The 19,864-nt window shown below is 34.0% G+C and overlaps 1 protein-coding gene across 7 annotated transcripts in view; it reads left to right on the top strand.

The window, feature by feature from the left end:
* Positions 1–1,535: 1,535 nt before the first annotated feature.
* Positions 1,536–19,864, top strand: part of POSTN (periostin) — a 33,354-nt gene continuing 15,025 nt past the window's right edge. For 6 of the 7 annotated variants that reach the window (XM_030882486.2, XM_030882483.2, XM_030882481.2 and 3 more), the window contains exons 1-15: positions 1,536–1,654; positions 2,942–3,040; positions 6,411–6,475; positions 8,183–8,340; positions 10,471–10,635; positions 11,571–11,717; positions 12,242–12,383; positions 13,534–13,746; positions 14,726–14,860; positions 16,016–16,164; positions 17,737–17,873; positions 18,449–18,579; positions 19,096–19,226; positions 19,333–19,435; positions 19,544–19,611. In XM_030882486.2, coding sequence (XP_030738346.1) covers positions 1,536–1,654; positions 2,942–3,040; positions 6,411–6,475; positions 8,183–8,340; positions 10,471–10,635; positions 11,571–11,717; positions 12,242–12,383; positions 13,534–13,746; positions 14,726–14,860; positions 16,016–16,164; positions 17,737–17,873; positions 18,449–18,579; positions 19,096–19,226; positions 19,333–19,435; positions 19,544–19,611 — 1,962 coding nt within the window. The remainder of the gene's footprint in view (positions 1,655–2,941; positions 3,041–6,410; positions 6,476–8,182; positions 8,341–10,470; positions 10,636–11,570; positions 11,718–12,241; positions 12,384–13,533; positions 13,747–14,725; positions 14,861–16,015; positions 16,165–17,736; positions 17,874–18,448; positions 18,580–19,095; positions 19,227–19,332; positions 19,436–19,543; positions 19,612–19,864) is intronic. The other variant, XM_060288134.1, reaches the window with a different exon arrangement.

Raw genomic sequence — 19,864 nt, 5'->3', positions numbered from 1 at the left:
AGTGATAGATTAATTCTCTGCTTCCCGCAAGGGACCAGGGAAAGAATATAATTTACCTCTTACCATCTTTTCTCCAGCTCTCCTTTTGAATTGCTCTTTCATTTTCTATACCTTAATGTCAAGATTTTCAAATTGAAAAGAAGCCTCTAAACATATTTTGGAATTTATTATTACATTGTACGCTTTGTTACTAAACTAGCAGCAAGTTGCAGAATTGTTTTAGTGCCCCAAGACAAAATCCTATAGCAAGCTTAATATAACTCTCCTGATACTTGGAATCCTCTCTGGCCTAATCCAGCCTTCGCTAAAAGACCTTCCAATTGGGCAACATGGAGTTTCAGTCTAAAATTTCTCTATATTGCCAGTGGGGAAACAACTCTGATGGGCCACTACAGCGGGAGCACTTTGCAACAAGACATATTTGAATTACACTTTCACTTTAGGATAGTGTGTAACTTATTTATCCAGGGAAACTCATTGTAGTTATTTAGCTAACTGTTGACGTATCACGTGTGGAGTGGTGAGAGTGCATATTCCCTTGGCTCGGAATTGCACTGTGTAACATTAAGAGACTTTGGTTACTCTTGATAAAACAGAAGAAGAATAATTCTGGCAATGCCCCTGTTTCTTAATATGTATTGCATTATTCTATTGCAGTTAGACTGGTAATACTTGTTTCCAACAGGGGATGCTTTTGTCCTGTGGTTACCAAGAGATGCGCTGTCAAATGGTTAACATCATGCCCTGTGTGTAATGAAAAAACAAAATGACACATGTTTTTCTTTCCTGCTTTGCTTCAAAAGTTAGGGAAACTTAACAGAACCAGATTTATGTTAACTCTATCTATTCCTTGATAGCTGAAAAGAGAAGTGAAATGGGAGGGATCCCCCCAGTTTACATATTGCAAGGAAAATGTGATCCCTCCTACATGTTTCATCAGCAAGTTAAAATTCTTGTCCCATATTCTGTGAAAGTTTATGTCCATTCAACATTTGTTTTTAATCAACAGCCATTACTGCCTTGTGATTATCCAACCTACATCTACCTTTGTTATCTGGTGAAAAATAATCTTTCAGTTCTGATGTGAACTGAATATGACAAGATGTGATAAGATCAAATCATACTCTCATTGAGCACAGGGACATGCACCCTGAAAAGGATGTATTACAGAATGATCCTTAAAATCTAAATAAAATCATTTCCCATAAAAACCCTCTAAATTACAAAAGAATAAAACAGAAATATGAACATGAAATGAGCCAGGTAGTAAAAATAAAGAGAAAAATAATATAAAAATAAAATAAATATCCTTTTGATAATGAGAAGAAAAAGAGGCTCAGTGTGCTCAGTAAACATAGCTGAAAAAGCAGATTCTAGCTGGCAACTTGAAGTTGCTGATGTCTTCTGGAGAGAGTTCAGATTCCCAGGTTGATACAGAGCTCCCTCCCAGAACTCTGCCATGTATATAAGCTCTGAGCTCTCCAAAGCCCACTGCCAGTTCTCTTCGTGGACTAACTGCAACGGAGAGACTAGAGATGATTCCTCTCTTATCCATATTTTCTCTATTCTTGCTTGTTGTGGTTAACCCTGCAAATGCCAATGGTCATTATGACAAGATCTTGGCTCACAGCCGTATCAGGGGCCGGGATCAGGGGTAAGTCAGTGGTTTGATTTTATAAACCTTCTTTTCCCTTAGCTTGTTATATGTACAATTCTACATACAGTTCCTTATTTATACCTCAGGGTTTTTTTTTTTCCTGCTTATTACAATGTAACAAGAAAAAGGAAAAAATGAGTATTCTGTGGTTGATGTATGTGTCTTAAACTTTAAGGATTACGGTCCAAAAAACTTGTGTATAATTGCTTTTTATGGAACACTGTAAGATTTTAATGTAATTAACAACACTTAACAGGGCATTTCTTCATGATTCAGTTTATTTGTGCTTTTATTTGATTCCAAATTTCTAGAATGAGGTTTCCAAGATGAAAGAATCTATTGTTGGAGACTCTCATTATGTAAACAGCTTTGAAATATCTCACATTATGTTAGGGAAAACTTCATTTATTATGAAAATTAATAGGTAATGTAACCAGTTTTCTGAATTTTTTGAAGCATTTAAGAATGCCTTTAAATTCTGCATTCTGTACAATTTGCAAAAACTTTATTTCTTAGAATAAACTCAACTATAACTTAGCATTTTTAAAGTTATCAGACATAATTTAGTAAATTAAACAACAATTTATTATTAATTTTTGAAATGGATCTTGGCACTACATCCACAATGTCTCAGAGGGATGTTCATAATGTCCCAAAGTTCCCTTGCCTTACAGAGCAAATAAGACTTCCTTCTTTTTAAGGGAGAAAAACACTTAAAATTCTGGCAGAGGATGTCTTAATCTAATTATTTCCAGGCAAAGCAATAAATTTTCCTTTGTGCAGCCATATTATTTAAGTTAATCTTAGCATTCATTTACTTCTGTGATTGCTTACCTAGAAAATTACAGAGTACAGTGTCCCTGGACTTAGGAAAACCTGTCTATTTTGCTGTCTGATCTGTCATTGTTCCAGAGCCTTAAGCCACCCCCAAACCCTAAATGAGCACGTTTGGTTTAAAAGTGTCAGTGAAATACCTACTATTAAAAGTAATAAGACACGTTGTTTAATTCTATTAGGTTAACTTTTGAAACAATGGCATTTTACTCTCAGAGATGTATAATTTCCTCTCTCTCTCTGTCTCTCATAGACTTTAGTTTTTCCAATGATTCAGGAGGATTGGATCAGAATGAGATTTGTGCTGACTAGAATCACATCTTTTTTTAGAATTGCATCTTTGATAATCGAATCCACATATTAACTTTTTTCTTTTTGTACTATCTGACATGTAGATATGAAAAACTAGTTGTCATTAGGACATTAACTTTCTTTCCTTCCATCTTCCAGCCCAAATGTCTGCGCCCTTCAACAGATTTTGGGCACCAAAAGGAAATACTTTAGCACTTGTAGGAACTGGTATCAAGGTGCCATCTGTGGAAAGAAAACGTAAGTGTCGTTTTTTCCTTAATGTGCCAGTTCCAAAGACAACACCACAATGCCCATGTCTTTCCTTGGACATACACATGATCTTCTTGAAAATATTCTGCAAAATTGTGAGCTTAAAAAAAGTGGATCACATATGAATGAAGACATTTTCCCTGAATTTCTCCCTCTACTAGTGGAACTCATGTTATTCCTGAATCTATGGCACTGGCCATGTGATCTGGTATAGAATCACTGACAGTTTGACTATGTCATTTCTACTCCTGGTTTGGCCTCTTTTATCTTAGGCAAGTCAATTAAACTCTTTGCCTCAGTTTCCTCATTTTATTTAAAAAAATGCCAGAAGAACAAATTGATGTGAAATACCAGGGTTTTCAGGTAAAAATTAATGTTTGCCTACAGTCATTTAGAAATTATATAAAGTACACCAGTTTACCCCAGAGTTTTCATCAAAGCTTAAAGTTGGAAGGGACTTAGGTTTCATATCTTCATTTAATCCAGTCATTCCATCCCAAACTGTCAGATCTCCAGGGGTCCCCAAAGGTGATAATGGAAACCCACCACTATATTACTATTTCAACAGCCAAAAAGATGATTACTTTTCAACTTAGTTATATACTTCACTGATTAACCTAGAGTTGGAAAACATTTTTATTACTTGATAGCTTATTGGTTTAATCAATTAATAAATATTGGTAGAAGAAATATAATCCTAGACATATAAAGGTTGATAAGTACTCATGTGGTGCAAATTCTTCATTTTAAGATGAAGGAGCTGAATTATAGATTAAAAAAAAATTAAAGATGTCATCCTCAGTCAGTGAAATGGCTCCTGCCTGCTTCATATTACTTTGGACAGCAACCTCAGTGAAGGATGACTTGAGAACCAGAATATCTGAAGCACATCATCATTAAACTTCAGTTACTCTAAATAGGTGGAAGGATTGGGGGATTGTTAAAAAACATATTCTTAACTTAATAATATTGGTTACAAATATTAACTGTGGAATCACATAACATTTTGGAGTCTTGTTTCTTTGCCTGTGAAATGCAGATTTAATACTTGGAGAGTTTCTGAAGGTAAAATGAATGAACTAATGGACTAATGTGAAATTACTAAGTAACTCTAACTCATAATATTAATCGTACTTAAATTTAAACTACTTTAAGCAAATTGGGTATATGCTGGTGTGAAAAGGAGGTGTGTGCAGATGCCTATTTAAAATGCATAGGGTTCTCTTTATTTTACTAAGAATCACGTATTCAAGGCATATAACCTTATCTGGACTGTGCCTCCCCATGGTAACCAAGGCTAGGACCCACAGGACATTGCTGCCTGTTCCCACATGTTGGCTTAACAGAGTTTTAACCAATGTTACTTTTTGACCTGGACATTATTCTTATTAGTTTGCATAAATCTGCTAGACTTGTGGATCATTCACACAACTACAGCGTAAGTCAGTAGTTACAAGGATCCTGGCCATGATTTAGGTCAGGCCCCAGTTGGGAACTCCAAAGCTCTGGATTTTTCTCGCTTTGTTCTTTGTATTCTTGGTTACCATGAGGCCTATTTGGAAGGCACACTAACTGCATAAGAAAGGACCTGCTCTCTGAAATATTTAGGGAAAATTTTTATTACACACTTCCCGGAAGTTAAGGAAGTCCGATACAATCTTACTTTAACCATCTAAATATGTTAGAGATGCCGACGCTTGTACAAAGCTTATACCAAGATTCTTTCTTGCTTTCCATTAAAAAAGAAAAAAAAATTCTTGCTTTGAAGCCTGGTTTTTTTACCAGAAATATAACAGTGTCTCCTTTGTTTAATTATATTAGCTTATTTCCCTTAACTTCATTTTCACAAACACATTAACATCTGTGCTCTGGAATAAATGTAAACTCTAGTTGCTAGTTTCAAACAACCAAAGGAATCAGTAACATTGACAGGAAGAATGCCTGATTTGCCATCTGCTTGCAGCTGCTAAAGTTTCCAAAGTCATCTTTAGGACTTTATGTATCAGTTGACAGAAATGTTTATCTTCTGTTTGAATAGCTGCTTTGGGGATTTGGGGGAAGTAACTGGGTGGGTCTAATGAAAAACAGGAAGTTTCCTAGGTTTAAGATATTCCCCACAATATATATTGGCTCAATAATATAGAATTTTGTAGACCTCCTTCAAAAAAATGTCAGTGACATTTTCAGTTGGCATTTCCATGAGATTTTAGATACTATTCAGAAAATGAAGATAAATTTCCCACTTTCAGAGATATGCACATTCATGATATTTTTTTACTCTTATTTGTCCTACTGACAATATGGGAACTTTGAGTTTTGTGTAGCATAAATTTCCTGGGAAAAATACTTCTTTGTTGTCATTGCTTTCAAAGCATTAACTCAGACAACTGTATTGTTCAAGTATCATCTGAAATTGCAATTGCCTGTTTTGGAATTCTATACCATATAGTGCATTAATATGAGCATATGTTATAGAAATTTTTGCTACTTTAGCAATTTCTTCTTCTATTTACTATTTTATATAAAGTATTATTAGTCCCGGACTAAAAATTATGTATCTCATTCTTATTGTTTATGATATATGCTAAAGCTAAAGTATAAGCAATTCTTAATCAATCCCTTGGCATCCAAATATTCACATTTATTTTTATGGGTAGCCATGTAAATAAAATTATTTCAGGGACCATATTTGCATAAGGCTCTCTTACAGTCTGTATATGTTTCTGATACCAGCTATTCTTGAAATTATATTAAAATTAGAGAACAGTTTGAAAATTTAGTTTCCCACTTATCTCTATATTCTTATCTTTTAACTATCCTTAAGCCAATATTCCATGCCAGAAATGTTATTCTCATCTATAGTTTCATGTTTTACTACCTATAAGTGAGTTAATAAATTTTTCTGACGTTCTTAGTTCCTAATAACCTTATACTAATAAACATTTATAGCTATTTATAGTTTGCAAAATTATTTCCAAAGCATTGTTTTATTTGAGATTCACAACTACCCATGAATAAGTATTTTAGCTACTACCTTCATGTTAAATAGTTGGGGAAACTGAGACTCAAATTTATTAAATGATTTGCTCAAGGTCACACATCAACTAAGTAGTGGAACTGGGAACCAAACTCCATTCTTCTGGCTCAAGATCCTGGAATTTTTCCACCATGCCATGAGGCTATAGAGAGAAATCAAGCTAATATAAATACCTTGATGTCATAAACAAACAAACAAAAAAACTGGATTTCTAAATTCTCAATAAATCAAGGCAATAAGTAATATGTTTTGCTAAGTTTATGTCAAAATATATCCTTTGTAGTTCTCCCATTTTAATATTAATTTTCTTCCAATGTATAGGACTGTGTTATATGAATGCTGCCCTGGTTATATGAGGATGGAAGGAATGAAAGGCTGCCCAGCAGGTAAAGTTTCAATTACTGAATTAAATGAGGAATTTGTCTTGTTTGAGGAAAAAGAGTTGAAGTAGCTTATAGCGAAGCCAATTGTGTGTGTGTGTGTGTATTTAGCACCATGATAAATCCAAGATATATCCCCCATATCTTGGTGTTAATCATGACTTTATCATGATACTTTATCATACTTGATAAAGTATTCAAATATACATCATATACACTAAATGCTGGACAACAGAAGCTTATTCTAAATTTAAATTAGTTCAACTTTCCTTCAAGAACAAAAATCGCCACTACAAAATCCCTTTCTTTGAATTTGTCTAGGAACATGGGCTGACTACTTGGCAACACATCATCTTCTCTGCTTCAACAGCTCTGATTTTATAACGTTTCTCAGATTGAAAGTTAGTTTCCTGTAACTTGCCAACTAGAGAAAAATTAGTTCATCTATTTCCTCTTTGAAATGACAGCCATTCAGATAGTTAACACAAATCATCACACCCTTCCTCCAGCTACCCTCTCTTCCCCAACAGAATCTTCTCTTCTCTGGGCTCATGGCCCCCAGTTTGAATGTGATATAGACTTTGGAGTCCTTACTGTAATTGACAGCAACCCATGAAAAGCCTCTAATCCAGTCGTTTTTTTCCTTCTGATTGTGATCCAAGACTGGTGTCTACTATCTATGTGTGTCCAGGAAGCTGAGAAAATATTAAGACAAATATCTCAGTTTGGGGCAGGTGGGCTCCTGAACTTTGGTTAATGTTATTGGTAACCATGTCATATCATTAACTCATGCTGAATTTTTAAGTAATTAACATTGATTACAGATCTTTTTTAAATGAATACTGTCAAATCAAGGCTTCCTTTGGGATTTGTTTTTTTTTTTTAACTTAGGCGTGGGACTTAAATGGAACCCTGTGACATTTAACTGTCACATTTGACTCATTTTTCCCATCCTGTTGAGGTGTTTTTAAATCCTGATTTTGTGACTTAATTTACTAATTGTGTACCTAGTCTTGCTATATTCACAAAGGTAATAACCATTTCTCCTATGATATGATCCAAATCATACTAAATTTTAAATAAGACAGAGTCATAAAAAATAAGTTGGCTGCACCCAAACTTCAGACTGACATTCATATATTAATCTTTCTTCTGAAGTTCAGAAGATGTATTCTAGAAGTATTAGATATTTTTATATATTTCCTTCCTGAAATTATGATGAAAAGAAGCAGGTCTACATATTTCTTTCAGGGACCCAAATCTGTATAATTACACCCCTATACCTAACAGTATTATACTATTTAGGAGCTTTAAGCCAACACAAAAAAATAAATTACCTTTGCCATTGTCAGTGAGAAGTGAGGAACTTTTGTTGTTTACAGAGAAATAATCAAAGATACTTACTAATAATTGTAATTGAACCATATTGACATAGCAGATTTGACATGTAAACAGACTAAACCTCAAACAAGGATAATAATTGAAAATTCATTTTCCCTCAACACCAAGGATATATGGAATGATATTTTTCAATAGTACTTTATTATTTGACATTCAAAAGGCAACTTTCACATAAAATTGATGATTTATAGAACTGTATTGCTAAAATTATCATTTAATATATTGGGGGGCTTTGTGTAAAGGTTAAATTATTGTAAAATAACATTCTTGAAATTTTTTCCTAAGTACTTATTCATCTCTTGATTATTTCAGTTATGCCTATTGACCATGTTTATGGTACCCTGGGCATTGTGGGAGCCACCACCACGCAGCGTTATTCTGATGTCTCAAAACTGAGGGAAGAGATCGAAGGAAAGGGGTCATTCACTTACTTCGCACCAAGTAACGAGGCTTGGGACAACCTGGATTCTGTAATTCATTATTTTCATGAATATAAATTTTTTTACTGCTATTGGTATACTTTAATTGGTTTACTGACTTGGAAATGAATAGAAATTGTATATCTTTCTGTCGTACATATATGAGGATACATAAAAGGATGAGTTAATTGAGGGTAAGGAGAAAATCATTTTAATACATCCATAAATGGAATAACATCCCAGTAGGCTCATGGACTAATAAAGGCAAACTAATAGTGGATTGAACAAGCACTTTATCATTATTCTATTTTACTCCTTTCCTCTTTCCCTTTTGGTTGTGAAGAAATATAGGTAATTTTAAATGACATATCTCATAGAAAGGCAAGTTAAGAAGCCTAGTGGAATTTAAAATTTTTAATAAGCTATATTATACATATACTTATTATTTTAATTATATGTAAATATATATGGCTGTTCAGAGACTGACAGATTTATAAACGTGTGTGGATATTTAAATTGAAGGGTTGTAAGCAATACATTTAATTTTCAGGCTTTTTTGTGCATAATCTGATTTACAACACACTAAATTATGACAATATACAAATCTGTGAAACTGGTATAGAAATATATTCCTACTTTCTACTTGATATGAAGATGAACTGATAATTACTACTAGAGTCATACAATACTTAGTAAAACTTAGGCAGATTCTTCTAGATTCTATCTTGCTTCATTAACTGTGAGGTTAATTGCTTGCATTATAGAACTTTCTCTCTTCTGGTTGTCTTTGACCACATCTCTAACCACCTTTCTGGTCCTTTTTGCAGACTCCTCTTCTTCCATGCCTTTAGAATGGGTCTTATTAAGGTCTCTTCCAGGAACTATACTCTGAAGTTTAGATGCACTTCTGATGGCTTCGGCTTTCACTTTAATGCATAGAGCCATGGAATCTGTGTTTCTTGAATCCCAGGAGAATATTTCTAACATCTATCTTAATATTTCTCCTTGGATACACCCTCTGTATCTTTAAACAAAACATTATCTAAAATAGATGCCACTTTCTTTCTCCCCATCAACAACTGCTTTTCTGCTGTCTTTTTTCCATAATTGGCAGTACCAATCTCAGAGTTCAAACTTGAAAATTATGAGTTATCCTTACTTTGCCTCTCTTCAGTTCTTAGAAACTACTGTTAGTCACCCATATCTCATTTTTCATCCTCATAATAGTCTTTTTCCTGCTATGCACTACCACCAGATTAACCTTCCTAAAGCCCAGGCTAATCATTATATTCCAAGCCCACAACAGCCTCAATGGCTCCCCATTGCCAGTTTAATTTACTCTTTACTTGGGCATTAAAGTCTTCTATGTTATGGTCCCATATACTTTCTAAAATTTCTTTCTTAATATTATCTGAGAAACGTAAAGGCATATAATAACCACACTGGACAACTTCTGCTTTCCCAACGTTCACCTTGTGCCAGCAGCTGGACTTAGAATGATCATCACACCGTCCCTACCCTGTCTACCTACCCTGCAAGACCTGTCTCCAAACCTGAATTGCCAGCCATCTTCATTTGATCTGGAAAGCATTTTTTTTCTCCTTCCGTCCTTTATCTTACTATGTTTATTTTTGCCTGCTGCTATAGAATAAGTACCTCAAAGGTCGAGACTTCACCTTACTTATCATTGTATTTCTCATAACACCAAGTACAGTATTTTATAGTGTGGTATTGGATAAATTAAAAGGTACAGGATGGTTGAATTCTTGAATTTGTCATAGAATAAACATAAAACGGTTATTAAAACTCTGATGTTGTACACAAATATAATGCCAGTTTTATTTTGTTTTCCACTCAAAGTACTTTAAATATCTGATAATTTCATATTCCCTAAGCCTTTACAGCAAGATCATCTCTTCATCAATACATTTATTAAAAATTTTGTTTTGTCTCTAAAAATGTCCAAGTGCTCTGTAAGAGCTGGAACCCTTTACTGAGTACCTCTACTTACAAAATTTCTTAATCAATTGAAATAGTATAATTTTAAGTTATTTATGTCAATTTGGCTTGACCGTCTGAGTAATTCAATGAGAAAATAACAAGAGTAGAAACAGAGCGATTATAAGATTTTAAATAATTAACTATAATAAAATAAACTTCTGTCATTTCAATTTTTCCTAGGATATCCGTAGAGGTTTGGAGAGCAACGTAAATGTTGAATTATTGAATGCTCTGCATAGCCACATGATTAATAAGAGAATGTTGACCAAGGACTTGAAAAACGGCATGATTGTTCATCCGATGTATAACAATTTGGGGCTCTCCATTAACCATTATCCTAATGGGGTAAGTTTCATTAATAAAAAGTACCTTTCTCAATAACATTGCCCTTAATTTTTTTCTATACCTTTTATATAAGGTTCCCAGAAATAATAAAAAGTTAGTGAATATAATGTAAATGCCATATCAAGACTTTTCCCTACATCTAGAGCATGTAAATTTCTAATTCAGTGAGTGATTTCTATTAAAGCGTGATTGCAAGGAAGAAATTAAATTGATAGTTCATTGATAGTAGACTTAGGTGTTCTACAAAAGGAAATTTTAGTATTTGATGTGTTTGAAAAACTAATAATCAGAAAAAATAATAAGTATTTGTCAGAGAATTTATCAGAGAAATATCAGAGAATGAGTATTCTTTTATTCACCCTCTGGCTACTATACTGATTTAGGTTCTTGTGTGTTTTAATAAAGTCTTTGTGGGAGACGTCCAACCAGGGTCATAGAGCTCTTTCAACAGTCAGAGTTCCAGGAAATAAAGGGTCAGTGAGGACTCAATATTTAGGAAATCATTGAAATAGAACTGATTATATTTATGCAATAATTGTTTGTTTCTGTCTCAGAACTTTTTTTTAGGACTAATTAGACTTCTTTATGTAACTCATTGACCTACATTAGAAATAGTGTATGACTATCTCTATGAAAGAAATAGAGGAATAAAAGCAATAATTTAAACAAAAAAAATGTTTTTGCCTTGCATTTCTAGGTATGTTAAGTGTAACTGGACTTGGGTTCTCAACTGGTTGCATTTTTTCCCAGGTTTTGTTTTTTTTTTTTTGGACATAGTAATATGTAAGTCTTCACCCTCAGAATTTACATTCAGAATGTCAGTTCTTTCATGTTACATTTACCAGTAATCATGAAAAACAGGAAATGGGGGCTTGCAGTCTCAGTGGTCAATATATAGCTGTGATTTCTAAAATTTGATTTTCTCAAATAATTAGGTTGTCACTGTTAACTGTGCTCGAATCATCCATGGGAACCAGATTGCAACAAACGGTGTTGTGCACGTCATTGACCGTGTCCTTACACAAATTGGTACCTCAATTCAGGACTTTATTGAAGCAGAAGATGACCTCTCATCTTTTAAAGTAAGTACAAGAAGTAATAGCAGATTGTCTGGGACCATTGAAATTCCTCCTCTTTCCCTGTCAGAATCTAAAATAATTATAAAAAGCTATTAAATCTGGCAGACACGTAACCAATGTATTTCTTGAAATGAAAAGGTTTTCATTTTACGCAGAAGGAATCATCTCCTTATATGAAATAATAATATTTATGTGGACATGACAGATAAAGAATGATTAGTTTCATGACTGTAGTGTACTTAGTGCATTTAGAATGAATTCATCAATTATTACGTTTACTGCTGTATATTGTTCAGTCACACAAGCATTGGCAGAATTCCCCATCTTACATACAGTTTGAGGAAAGTTTGAAAAGACATGGTTGTTTGCGTCAAAAGATAATATTTTAGAGATCTAACAAGAGTTATATCTAACTTCTATAGTTTTCTATATAATCAACTCCCTCATGTCCACCCAGACTGAGTGTATTGTAATTTTCTTCTGGATTTGCAATGTGCCAGCCTCTAAAAAGCACATTTGTGTTTCAGGCAGCTGCCATCACATCTGATATATTGGAGTCCCTTGGCAGAGATGGTCACTTCACACTCTTTGCTCCCACCAATGAAGCTTTTGAGAAACTTCCACGAGGGGTTCTAGAAAGGATCATGGGAGACAAAGTGGCTTCAGAAGGTACTTAACTGTCTCTCTCTAGGAGAAGCCTCCCAGAATTCCAAGAAAGGAAATGAAAAAGAGATCAAGTCCTGCCAGCATTATCACCTTTGATAAGCAAAGGCAAAGAAAAACTTTTATTCTGAGGTGGACTATAAAAATCTTAAAAAACAAAATCCTTGAAAGAGTAGGCAAAGTAATTCAATAATTAAAATAATTAATCAGGGTATCCTACAGATCACATTCTTCTGCACTGCTTTCAAGTAACTAAGTAGCAGACATTAAAAAGAATTAGAAAGTGTTGAAAAGAAATATTAGATCATCAAACTTTAATACTGTATACATATTGTTCAATGCTTTTAATTCTAAATTTACACTGAAGTTGAGTTGAGAAAATTGCATGGTTCTCTTTGGCCATTACCTATTGATACACAGAACTTGGCTTCTTTCGAGTCTCCTTTTTAGTTTCAACTAGATTTTACATTGTGACTAGCACATTTCGCTTACTCAGCCTACCCCAAATTGGCTTAACCAATTTATGATGAGATATTTTGGTGCAAATATAGACAATTTAGGCACAGATCCCTTCAGAAGTCCTTCAAGAAAGCATCTTTATTTTGGTTATTTTCTAGATGTTGCCTTTAGGGTTGTCACAAACCTTCAATTTGTAAAAGAAACCAAAAAAACAAAAAACATAGTATCTGCAAAGTGCAAAATAGTGAAGCTCAATGAAATGAAGTATGCCTGTAGAGCTGTTCTGTCATGGGTAGCTGATGTAAGATACTGCTTGGGTGTTTGGAACAGGTATCACTAGCAAATAACTTTATAGGCCTTCTGAAAGGAGGAATTATTCTTTGTTCCCATTGGAAATTCCTTTCTTATGATAGAGGGAACTTGATCTAACACATTTTCTAGAACTACACAAATAATTCCATGCAGCTGATCTTCTTTTCTTCTTACTTCCTACTGAGCTGAGCTAATTTTATTGTAGAGTTGATGGAAAAAACATTTTGAGAACATAAACAGAATTTTAAAACCTTAGGTCAATACTTAGGTCTTATATATATTATATTTCTTAGGAATACTTAGTTCCACAGTGAAACACATCTTTTAAGGGTCAAATGCTATTCTCCTTGATCTGAAAGCTTACTCTTTGTACTTTGTCCTCCAGCTCTCTTGAAGTACCACATTTTAAACACCCTCCAGTGTTCCGAGGCTATCATGGGAGGAGCAGTATTTGAGACTCTGGAAGGAAACACAATTGAGATAGGATGTGATGGTGACAGCATAACAGTAAATGGAATCAAAATGGTGAACAAAAAAGATATTGTGACAAATAATGGTGTTATCCATTTGATTGATCAGGTCCTGATTCCTGATTCTGGTGAGCAACAGTTTCATATTGTTCTACCTACTATCGTTTACCAATTAGATGCCTTAAGAGTAGGCAGATGGAAAATAAATGTGCAGTATAAGGAACGCCATATGAAGCACAAACACAAAATTAACAATTAGCTGAGTACTAAATAGGCAGCTTGTGTGGTCATGGGCATTCCATGCATTGACCTCTGGCTTTCCAGAGTTTCTTTTTTTTTTTTTTAATGAATTTTTATTGGGATATAGTTGATTTAAAATGTTGTGTTAGTTTCTGCTGTACAGCAAAGTGAACCAGTTATACATGTACATATATCCACTCATTTTTAGATTCTAATCCCATATAGGTCATTACAGAGTATTGAATAGAGTTCCCTGTGCTATACAGTAGGTTCTTATTAGTTATCTATTTTATATATAGTAGTATGTATATGTCAATCCCAATCTCCCAATTTATCCCTTCCTCCCTTCCCCCTTGGTAACTGTAAGTTTGGTTTCTACATCTATGACTCTATTTCTGTTTTGTAAATAGGTTCATTTGTACCATTTTTTTAGATTCCACATGTAAGCGATATCATATGATATTTGTCTTTCTCTGCCTGACTTACTTCTAATACCTAATATTGATAAAGATTATCACAGTGCCAGAGCTTTTCTTGAAAACAGAAGGGAAGATATAACCAAATGGTTACTTTTGGATAAATGAAAGACCTATGGCACTCACAAGAGCAGAGAGATAAGAGGCAAGTAATAAAGAATCCAAGAAAACTGCAAAGCAAGAAGTCAGAAAGATATTGTCCTTCTGAAAGTCTTTGGTCATCAACCCCAAAAAAGGGAAGCTGGAACTCTCTTACTAAGGAAAGGCAGGATTTCACATTGCCAGTACAGCAAATAGCTTATGGAAAATAGCCAAGAACTGATTTACTAATTTCGTGATTATGGTAATAACAACGATGACATTGTTTGAATGGTAATGGTTTATGTTACAGCCAAACAAGTTATTGAGCTAGCTGGAAATCAGCAAACCACTTTCACAGACCTTGTGGCCCAATTAGGCTTGGCATCTGCTCTGAGGCCAGATGGAGAATACACTTTGCTGGCACCCGTGAATAATGCATTTTCTGGTATGTACTGGACACTGTCATTCCTACTCTTTCCTCCTCTACACACATTGTTTCTTCACCATGATTGTTTGCATTAAGAAATAATAGATATTTTGTGAGGTGTTAATTAGTTTCTTTACCAGCTACACATACAATGCATTAGCACTATGTAGTGTCTATTAAAATGTCCTTCATTTCAAAATATTTCATTATAATAGATAATAGCCTACAGGAAGCGAAAGTTTGTGGTAAGTAGTCTTCAGTTGTTCTGTGAACCTGATCATATTTCCAGCACACATAATGGATGTATTAACAGATCTTAAGAAAAATAAATCTGATTTGTTTATTTAAACACCAACATAATAATATTTAGGAATACGTAGGTGCATTTTGCAACTCAGAATTTGAATGTAAGGTATCAAATTATAAATAAATACAAACAGGAGAAAATGATACACTTCCATATTATGATGTGAACTGTTATTACAAGTATTTGACCTAGTAGCTGCTATTCAAGGACTGTGTTTAGATTAATACAACCTGACACTTTTTCCAGAAAAAAATGACTTCACAAAGACATATTTAAATTGTTAGGCAAAATTTAGCAATTAAAAACTAAATAAGTATCACCTTTTTAATGCTTTTCCAAATACTAGGTTGTGACATAGAAAATTATTAACGAGAAAATTCAAATTCCTAGAAATGCTGTTTTTTCTTTTCGTAATAATAATATCCATACATGTTGACATCAACCCATCTTTAAGAGGTTACATGCTTCAACTCTCTCTCCATAAATAAAAATAAATGTAGAAATGATTCATCAGTAGTTTCTCATGTGACTAATGGACATCAGATTCTCAGAGAAAATCTTGGCCAGGCTTAGAGTTTAACTTTTGTCAGTGACCACATAAAACCATGTGGCCCTCACATAGATGAAGCCCATTGTTTGGACTGCTTGGAATCATATTGTAGTCATTTGATGAAATAGCTCATGGAATTTCTAATTTGTGCACAGAATTCTTAGCTTTTGGCATGTAGTCATCTCATATACTATATATGTGTAGGATCCATAAGATCTATAGTGGTAGGGATTACCCATTTTCATGATTTTCTCTTACAGGAGAAACTTTGCTTTCTAAACAAAATAACACTCTTTTGTAATGAATTTACTTATAGATGATACTCTGAGCATGGATCAGCGTCTTCTTAAATTAATTCTGCAGAATCACATATTGAAAGTAAAAGTTGGCCTTAATGAGCTTTACAATGGACAAAAGCTCGAGACCATTGGCGGCAAACAGCTCAGAGTCTTCGTGTATCGCACAGTAAGTGAATCCGAATGAGATAAAATATCCATGCTGGCCTAAATGTCAAATGACGTGCCCTTGTCAAAGACTGTTCTTTTTTCTTTTTTTTAACATCTTTATTAGAGTATAATTCCTTTACAATGTTGTATTAGTTTCTGCTGTATAACAAAGTGAATCAGCTATACGTATACATATATCGCCATATTTCCTGCCTCTTGCGTCTCCCTCCCACCCTCCCTATCCCACCCCTCTAGGTGGTCACAAAACACCGAGCTGATCTCCCTGTGCTCTGCAGCTGCTTCCCACTAGCTATCTATTTTACATTTGGTAGTGTATATATGTCCATGCTACTCTCTCACTTCGTCCCAGCTTACCCTTCGCCCTCCTCATGTCCTCAAGTCCATTCTCTACATCTGCGAAAGACTGTTCTTGTAACAAAAGTTCCTTAGAATTTTATTAACGTGGTCTTAATAGTAAATATTTATAGGAAGATCAGGGAACTGAAGAGCTTGTTTAAAAAGACTTTGAGGAAAGTATACAAAAAGTGCTGTGTATTAATAATTCTGACAACTTGCACTTGTTTCATTATAAATAACGTTTTCTAAAGCATTATTTCAATTCCATAAATCACTAAAACTCATTTAAAATAAGCTTTTGCTTTACAGAGTACCGTACTTTACTGTTTACAAGGTAATTTTTATATTGAGTCCAATGTTTAGGATGATCTTTTAATGTATGACCATCATCCAACCACCGAATCTCTTTTGAATGGCTTTCAGGATAAACTTTTATAGGCACATAAAGATTTCTAGTAAGTGGTTCTAATGTGCTTTATCTGAGGGAAAATTTCTAGAAAATATTTATTATCAGAATTACAGTGCTACTTAGTGGTGCTGTTCAGTTTCTGTCCAGGCAACCTTGCAGCTACAGTTAAAAAGAACTCATAGGAAAAAAAAAAAAAAAAAAGAACTCATAGGAGGTCAAGCATTACCTTGAACTAAACATGACACACAGTGCTGTGCACCATAGTTCCACAAGGCCAAGACACACATTTTAAATGATGCAGAAAATGCACCGCATTCTAAATGATACATATATAAATATTATTGTTCAGAAATGCTATAACTTAATCAGTAATTTGACTTAAAATTGATAGTGTCTTACAGTCAAGATAATATACTAAATATCTGTGAAGAGGCAGTAAAGTCACGAAACTTTATGGTTAAAGAGGGTCTTAAAAAGTTAAAGGGTGAAAGTTCACAAAAGAGGGTCTGTAAGAATGATTAGAACCTAGAGAGGAATGATAGGAAATGTAGAAGTGGAATTATATGGAGTTTTAAAATTCACTGACAAAACTACCTGCCCCACACATAGGGTAGCTTGCTTAGTAGTGGAAGACCTAGTTGAATAGGAAAAGTGAGGTCAGAGAGTACAAGACCTTAAAAACAGAGGAGAGAAACTGTTTTTTCTCGCATTAGAAGTCAGGTGACCTCTTAGAAGAGCCCATCCAGAAATTCAATTATGTAGCTTCTTTTACGTAGGGAATTTCAAGTAAGGAAATGGACAACTGTATCTTTATTTCTTTGCTAGGCTGTCTGCATTGAAAATTCATGCATGGTGAGAGGAAGCAAGCAAGGAAGAAATGGTGCCATTCACATATTCCAAGAGATCATCAAACCAGCAGAGAAATCCCTCCATGAAAAACTGAAACAAGATAAGCGCTTCAGGTAAGCTTACTAGTTTCACCTCCACAAGAGAATAAGAGCTTTTGGCATAGTTTTGTTTCACAGTAAGTATTCCAAAATCCATTCGGTATTCACTACTGCTGAGAACAGAATTTAGAATAGAAAGTCTATACAAATGTTTTTAAAATTAAGATATGTTCTTAACAATATTTTTCTTCCTGGTGCAGCATAATATGACTTGGTAAGTAAAAAGCAAACAAAAATCAAGCTAATAGACTGAACTACTTCTTGCAAATCTTTTTATAATTAAGTTTTTAAAAACTGATAGTATATTCTAGCAAAGACTATTTTGCAGAATATTAAATAAAGTGTGACCTCACCAAGATTTATAGGGGGAAAACAGAGTTTAGGAAATTTAAGAATCATATGTATATTTAAATAATTTCCCCATGATAAACCTTTAACAGTAAATTGCATTTGAAACATATGAAAACATATGAACCATTTTCTCATGCTTCCACGTATAGGGATTCTACTCTATTTCATGCATGGTGGGTAGGCTTACCTAGATTAAATCTAATAAAATAAACATATGTCCATATGTCCTTCCTGCTTAGCATCTTCCTCAGCCTACTTGAAGCTGCAGACTTGAAAGAGCTCCTGACACAGCCTGGAGATTGGACCTTGTTTGTGCCAACCAACGATGCCTTTAAGGGAATGACTAACGACGAAAAGGAAATTCTTATTCGTGAGTAGAAGTGAACACCAGATATATTTGCCCCTTGATTTCAGGATCTCATTTCTTCCTCAAGTGGTCCTGCCCAGATATCAGCCACCAAAGTGTCCCCTCTTTCCTATTCATGGCTAGCCTTCGTCTCCTTTAATTTCATTTGGAATAATTAGAGGGTCACTCATAAATGTTCTCAATTAACTGCTTACCGTAATGTTGTTGGAATAGATGTTCACTTATGTTGTCTCTATTAAAGGGCACACAACTAGGTGACAAAGAAAGAAATAGTCACAATTTCAAAAATAATTTGACTTTTTTCTCCCAGTAAGTTGGATAATATTTTGATTGAACTTATTGAAGGGACTGCATGTTTTGACATAGCATTGATATCACATTGAGAGAACAATGATATTATAAGAAATTACAGTGTGGAAAAAATAAAGACAAAGAAATATTTTTCTCCTTCATCCTCATAATATCAAAATGTCAAAATATATAACATGTTATTAAATAAATATATATTTTTCCCCCTAGGGAACAAAAATGCTCTTCAAAACATCATCCTTTATCACCTGACACCAGGAGTTTTCATTGGAAAGGGATTTGAACCTGGTGTTACTAACATTTTAAAGACCACACAAGGAAGCAAAATCTTTCTGAAAGGAGTAAGTTCTCTAGTATGAATCTATGAGAGTATTAATCTATTATTCAATTATCCTAATGTTCATATTTCATTAAATTTCCCATTGAAATTATCCCCTGTTTTAATAGGTTAATGATACACTTCTGGTAAATGAATTGAAATCAAAAGAATCTGACATCATGACAACAAATGGTGTCATTCATGTTGTAGATAAACTCCTGTATCCAGCAGGTTGGTAATTATTGAACTGATTAATGAAAACATAACTCTTTTTCAATAGAAACCTAGATTTTTATTTCATCCATTCTTACAATATTCATTTAATATTCCTCTTCACAGACACACCTGTTGGAAATGATCAACTGCTGGAAATACTTAATAAACTGATCAAATACATCCAAATTAAGGTACAGATGTTATTGCATGTGTTTCTAATGTGTTGAACAGACATTGCAGGTTTAACATAAGAAACTAGAAATGTATACATTAATAAGTAGATGTACACTGGGACTGCATTGCTCTTTGTTGATTATAATGGTACACTGGCATTATTTCTTCATGGTTTTGTTTAAGGAGGATTTAATAAAAGCTACTTGGGGCCAAGCAGAATGTTAAGTATTATGAGAAATATTAAGTTGAATCAGATATGGCCCTTTATTC

Source organism: Globicephala melas, chromosome 18 (genome assembly GCF_963455315.2).
Source record: "Globicephala melas chromosome 18, mGloMel1.2, whole genome shotgun sequence".
Lineage (NCBI taxonomy): Eukaryota > Metazoa > Chordata > Mammalia > Artiodactyla > Delphinidae > Globicephala > Globicephala melas.
The sequence above is the reverse complement of the archived record's forward strand: the minus strand, read 5'-3'. Positions and strand labels throughout refer to the sequence as shown.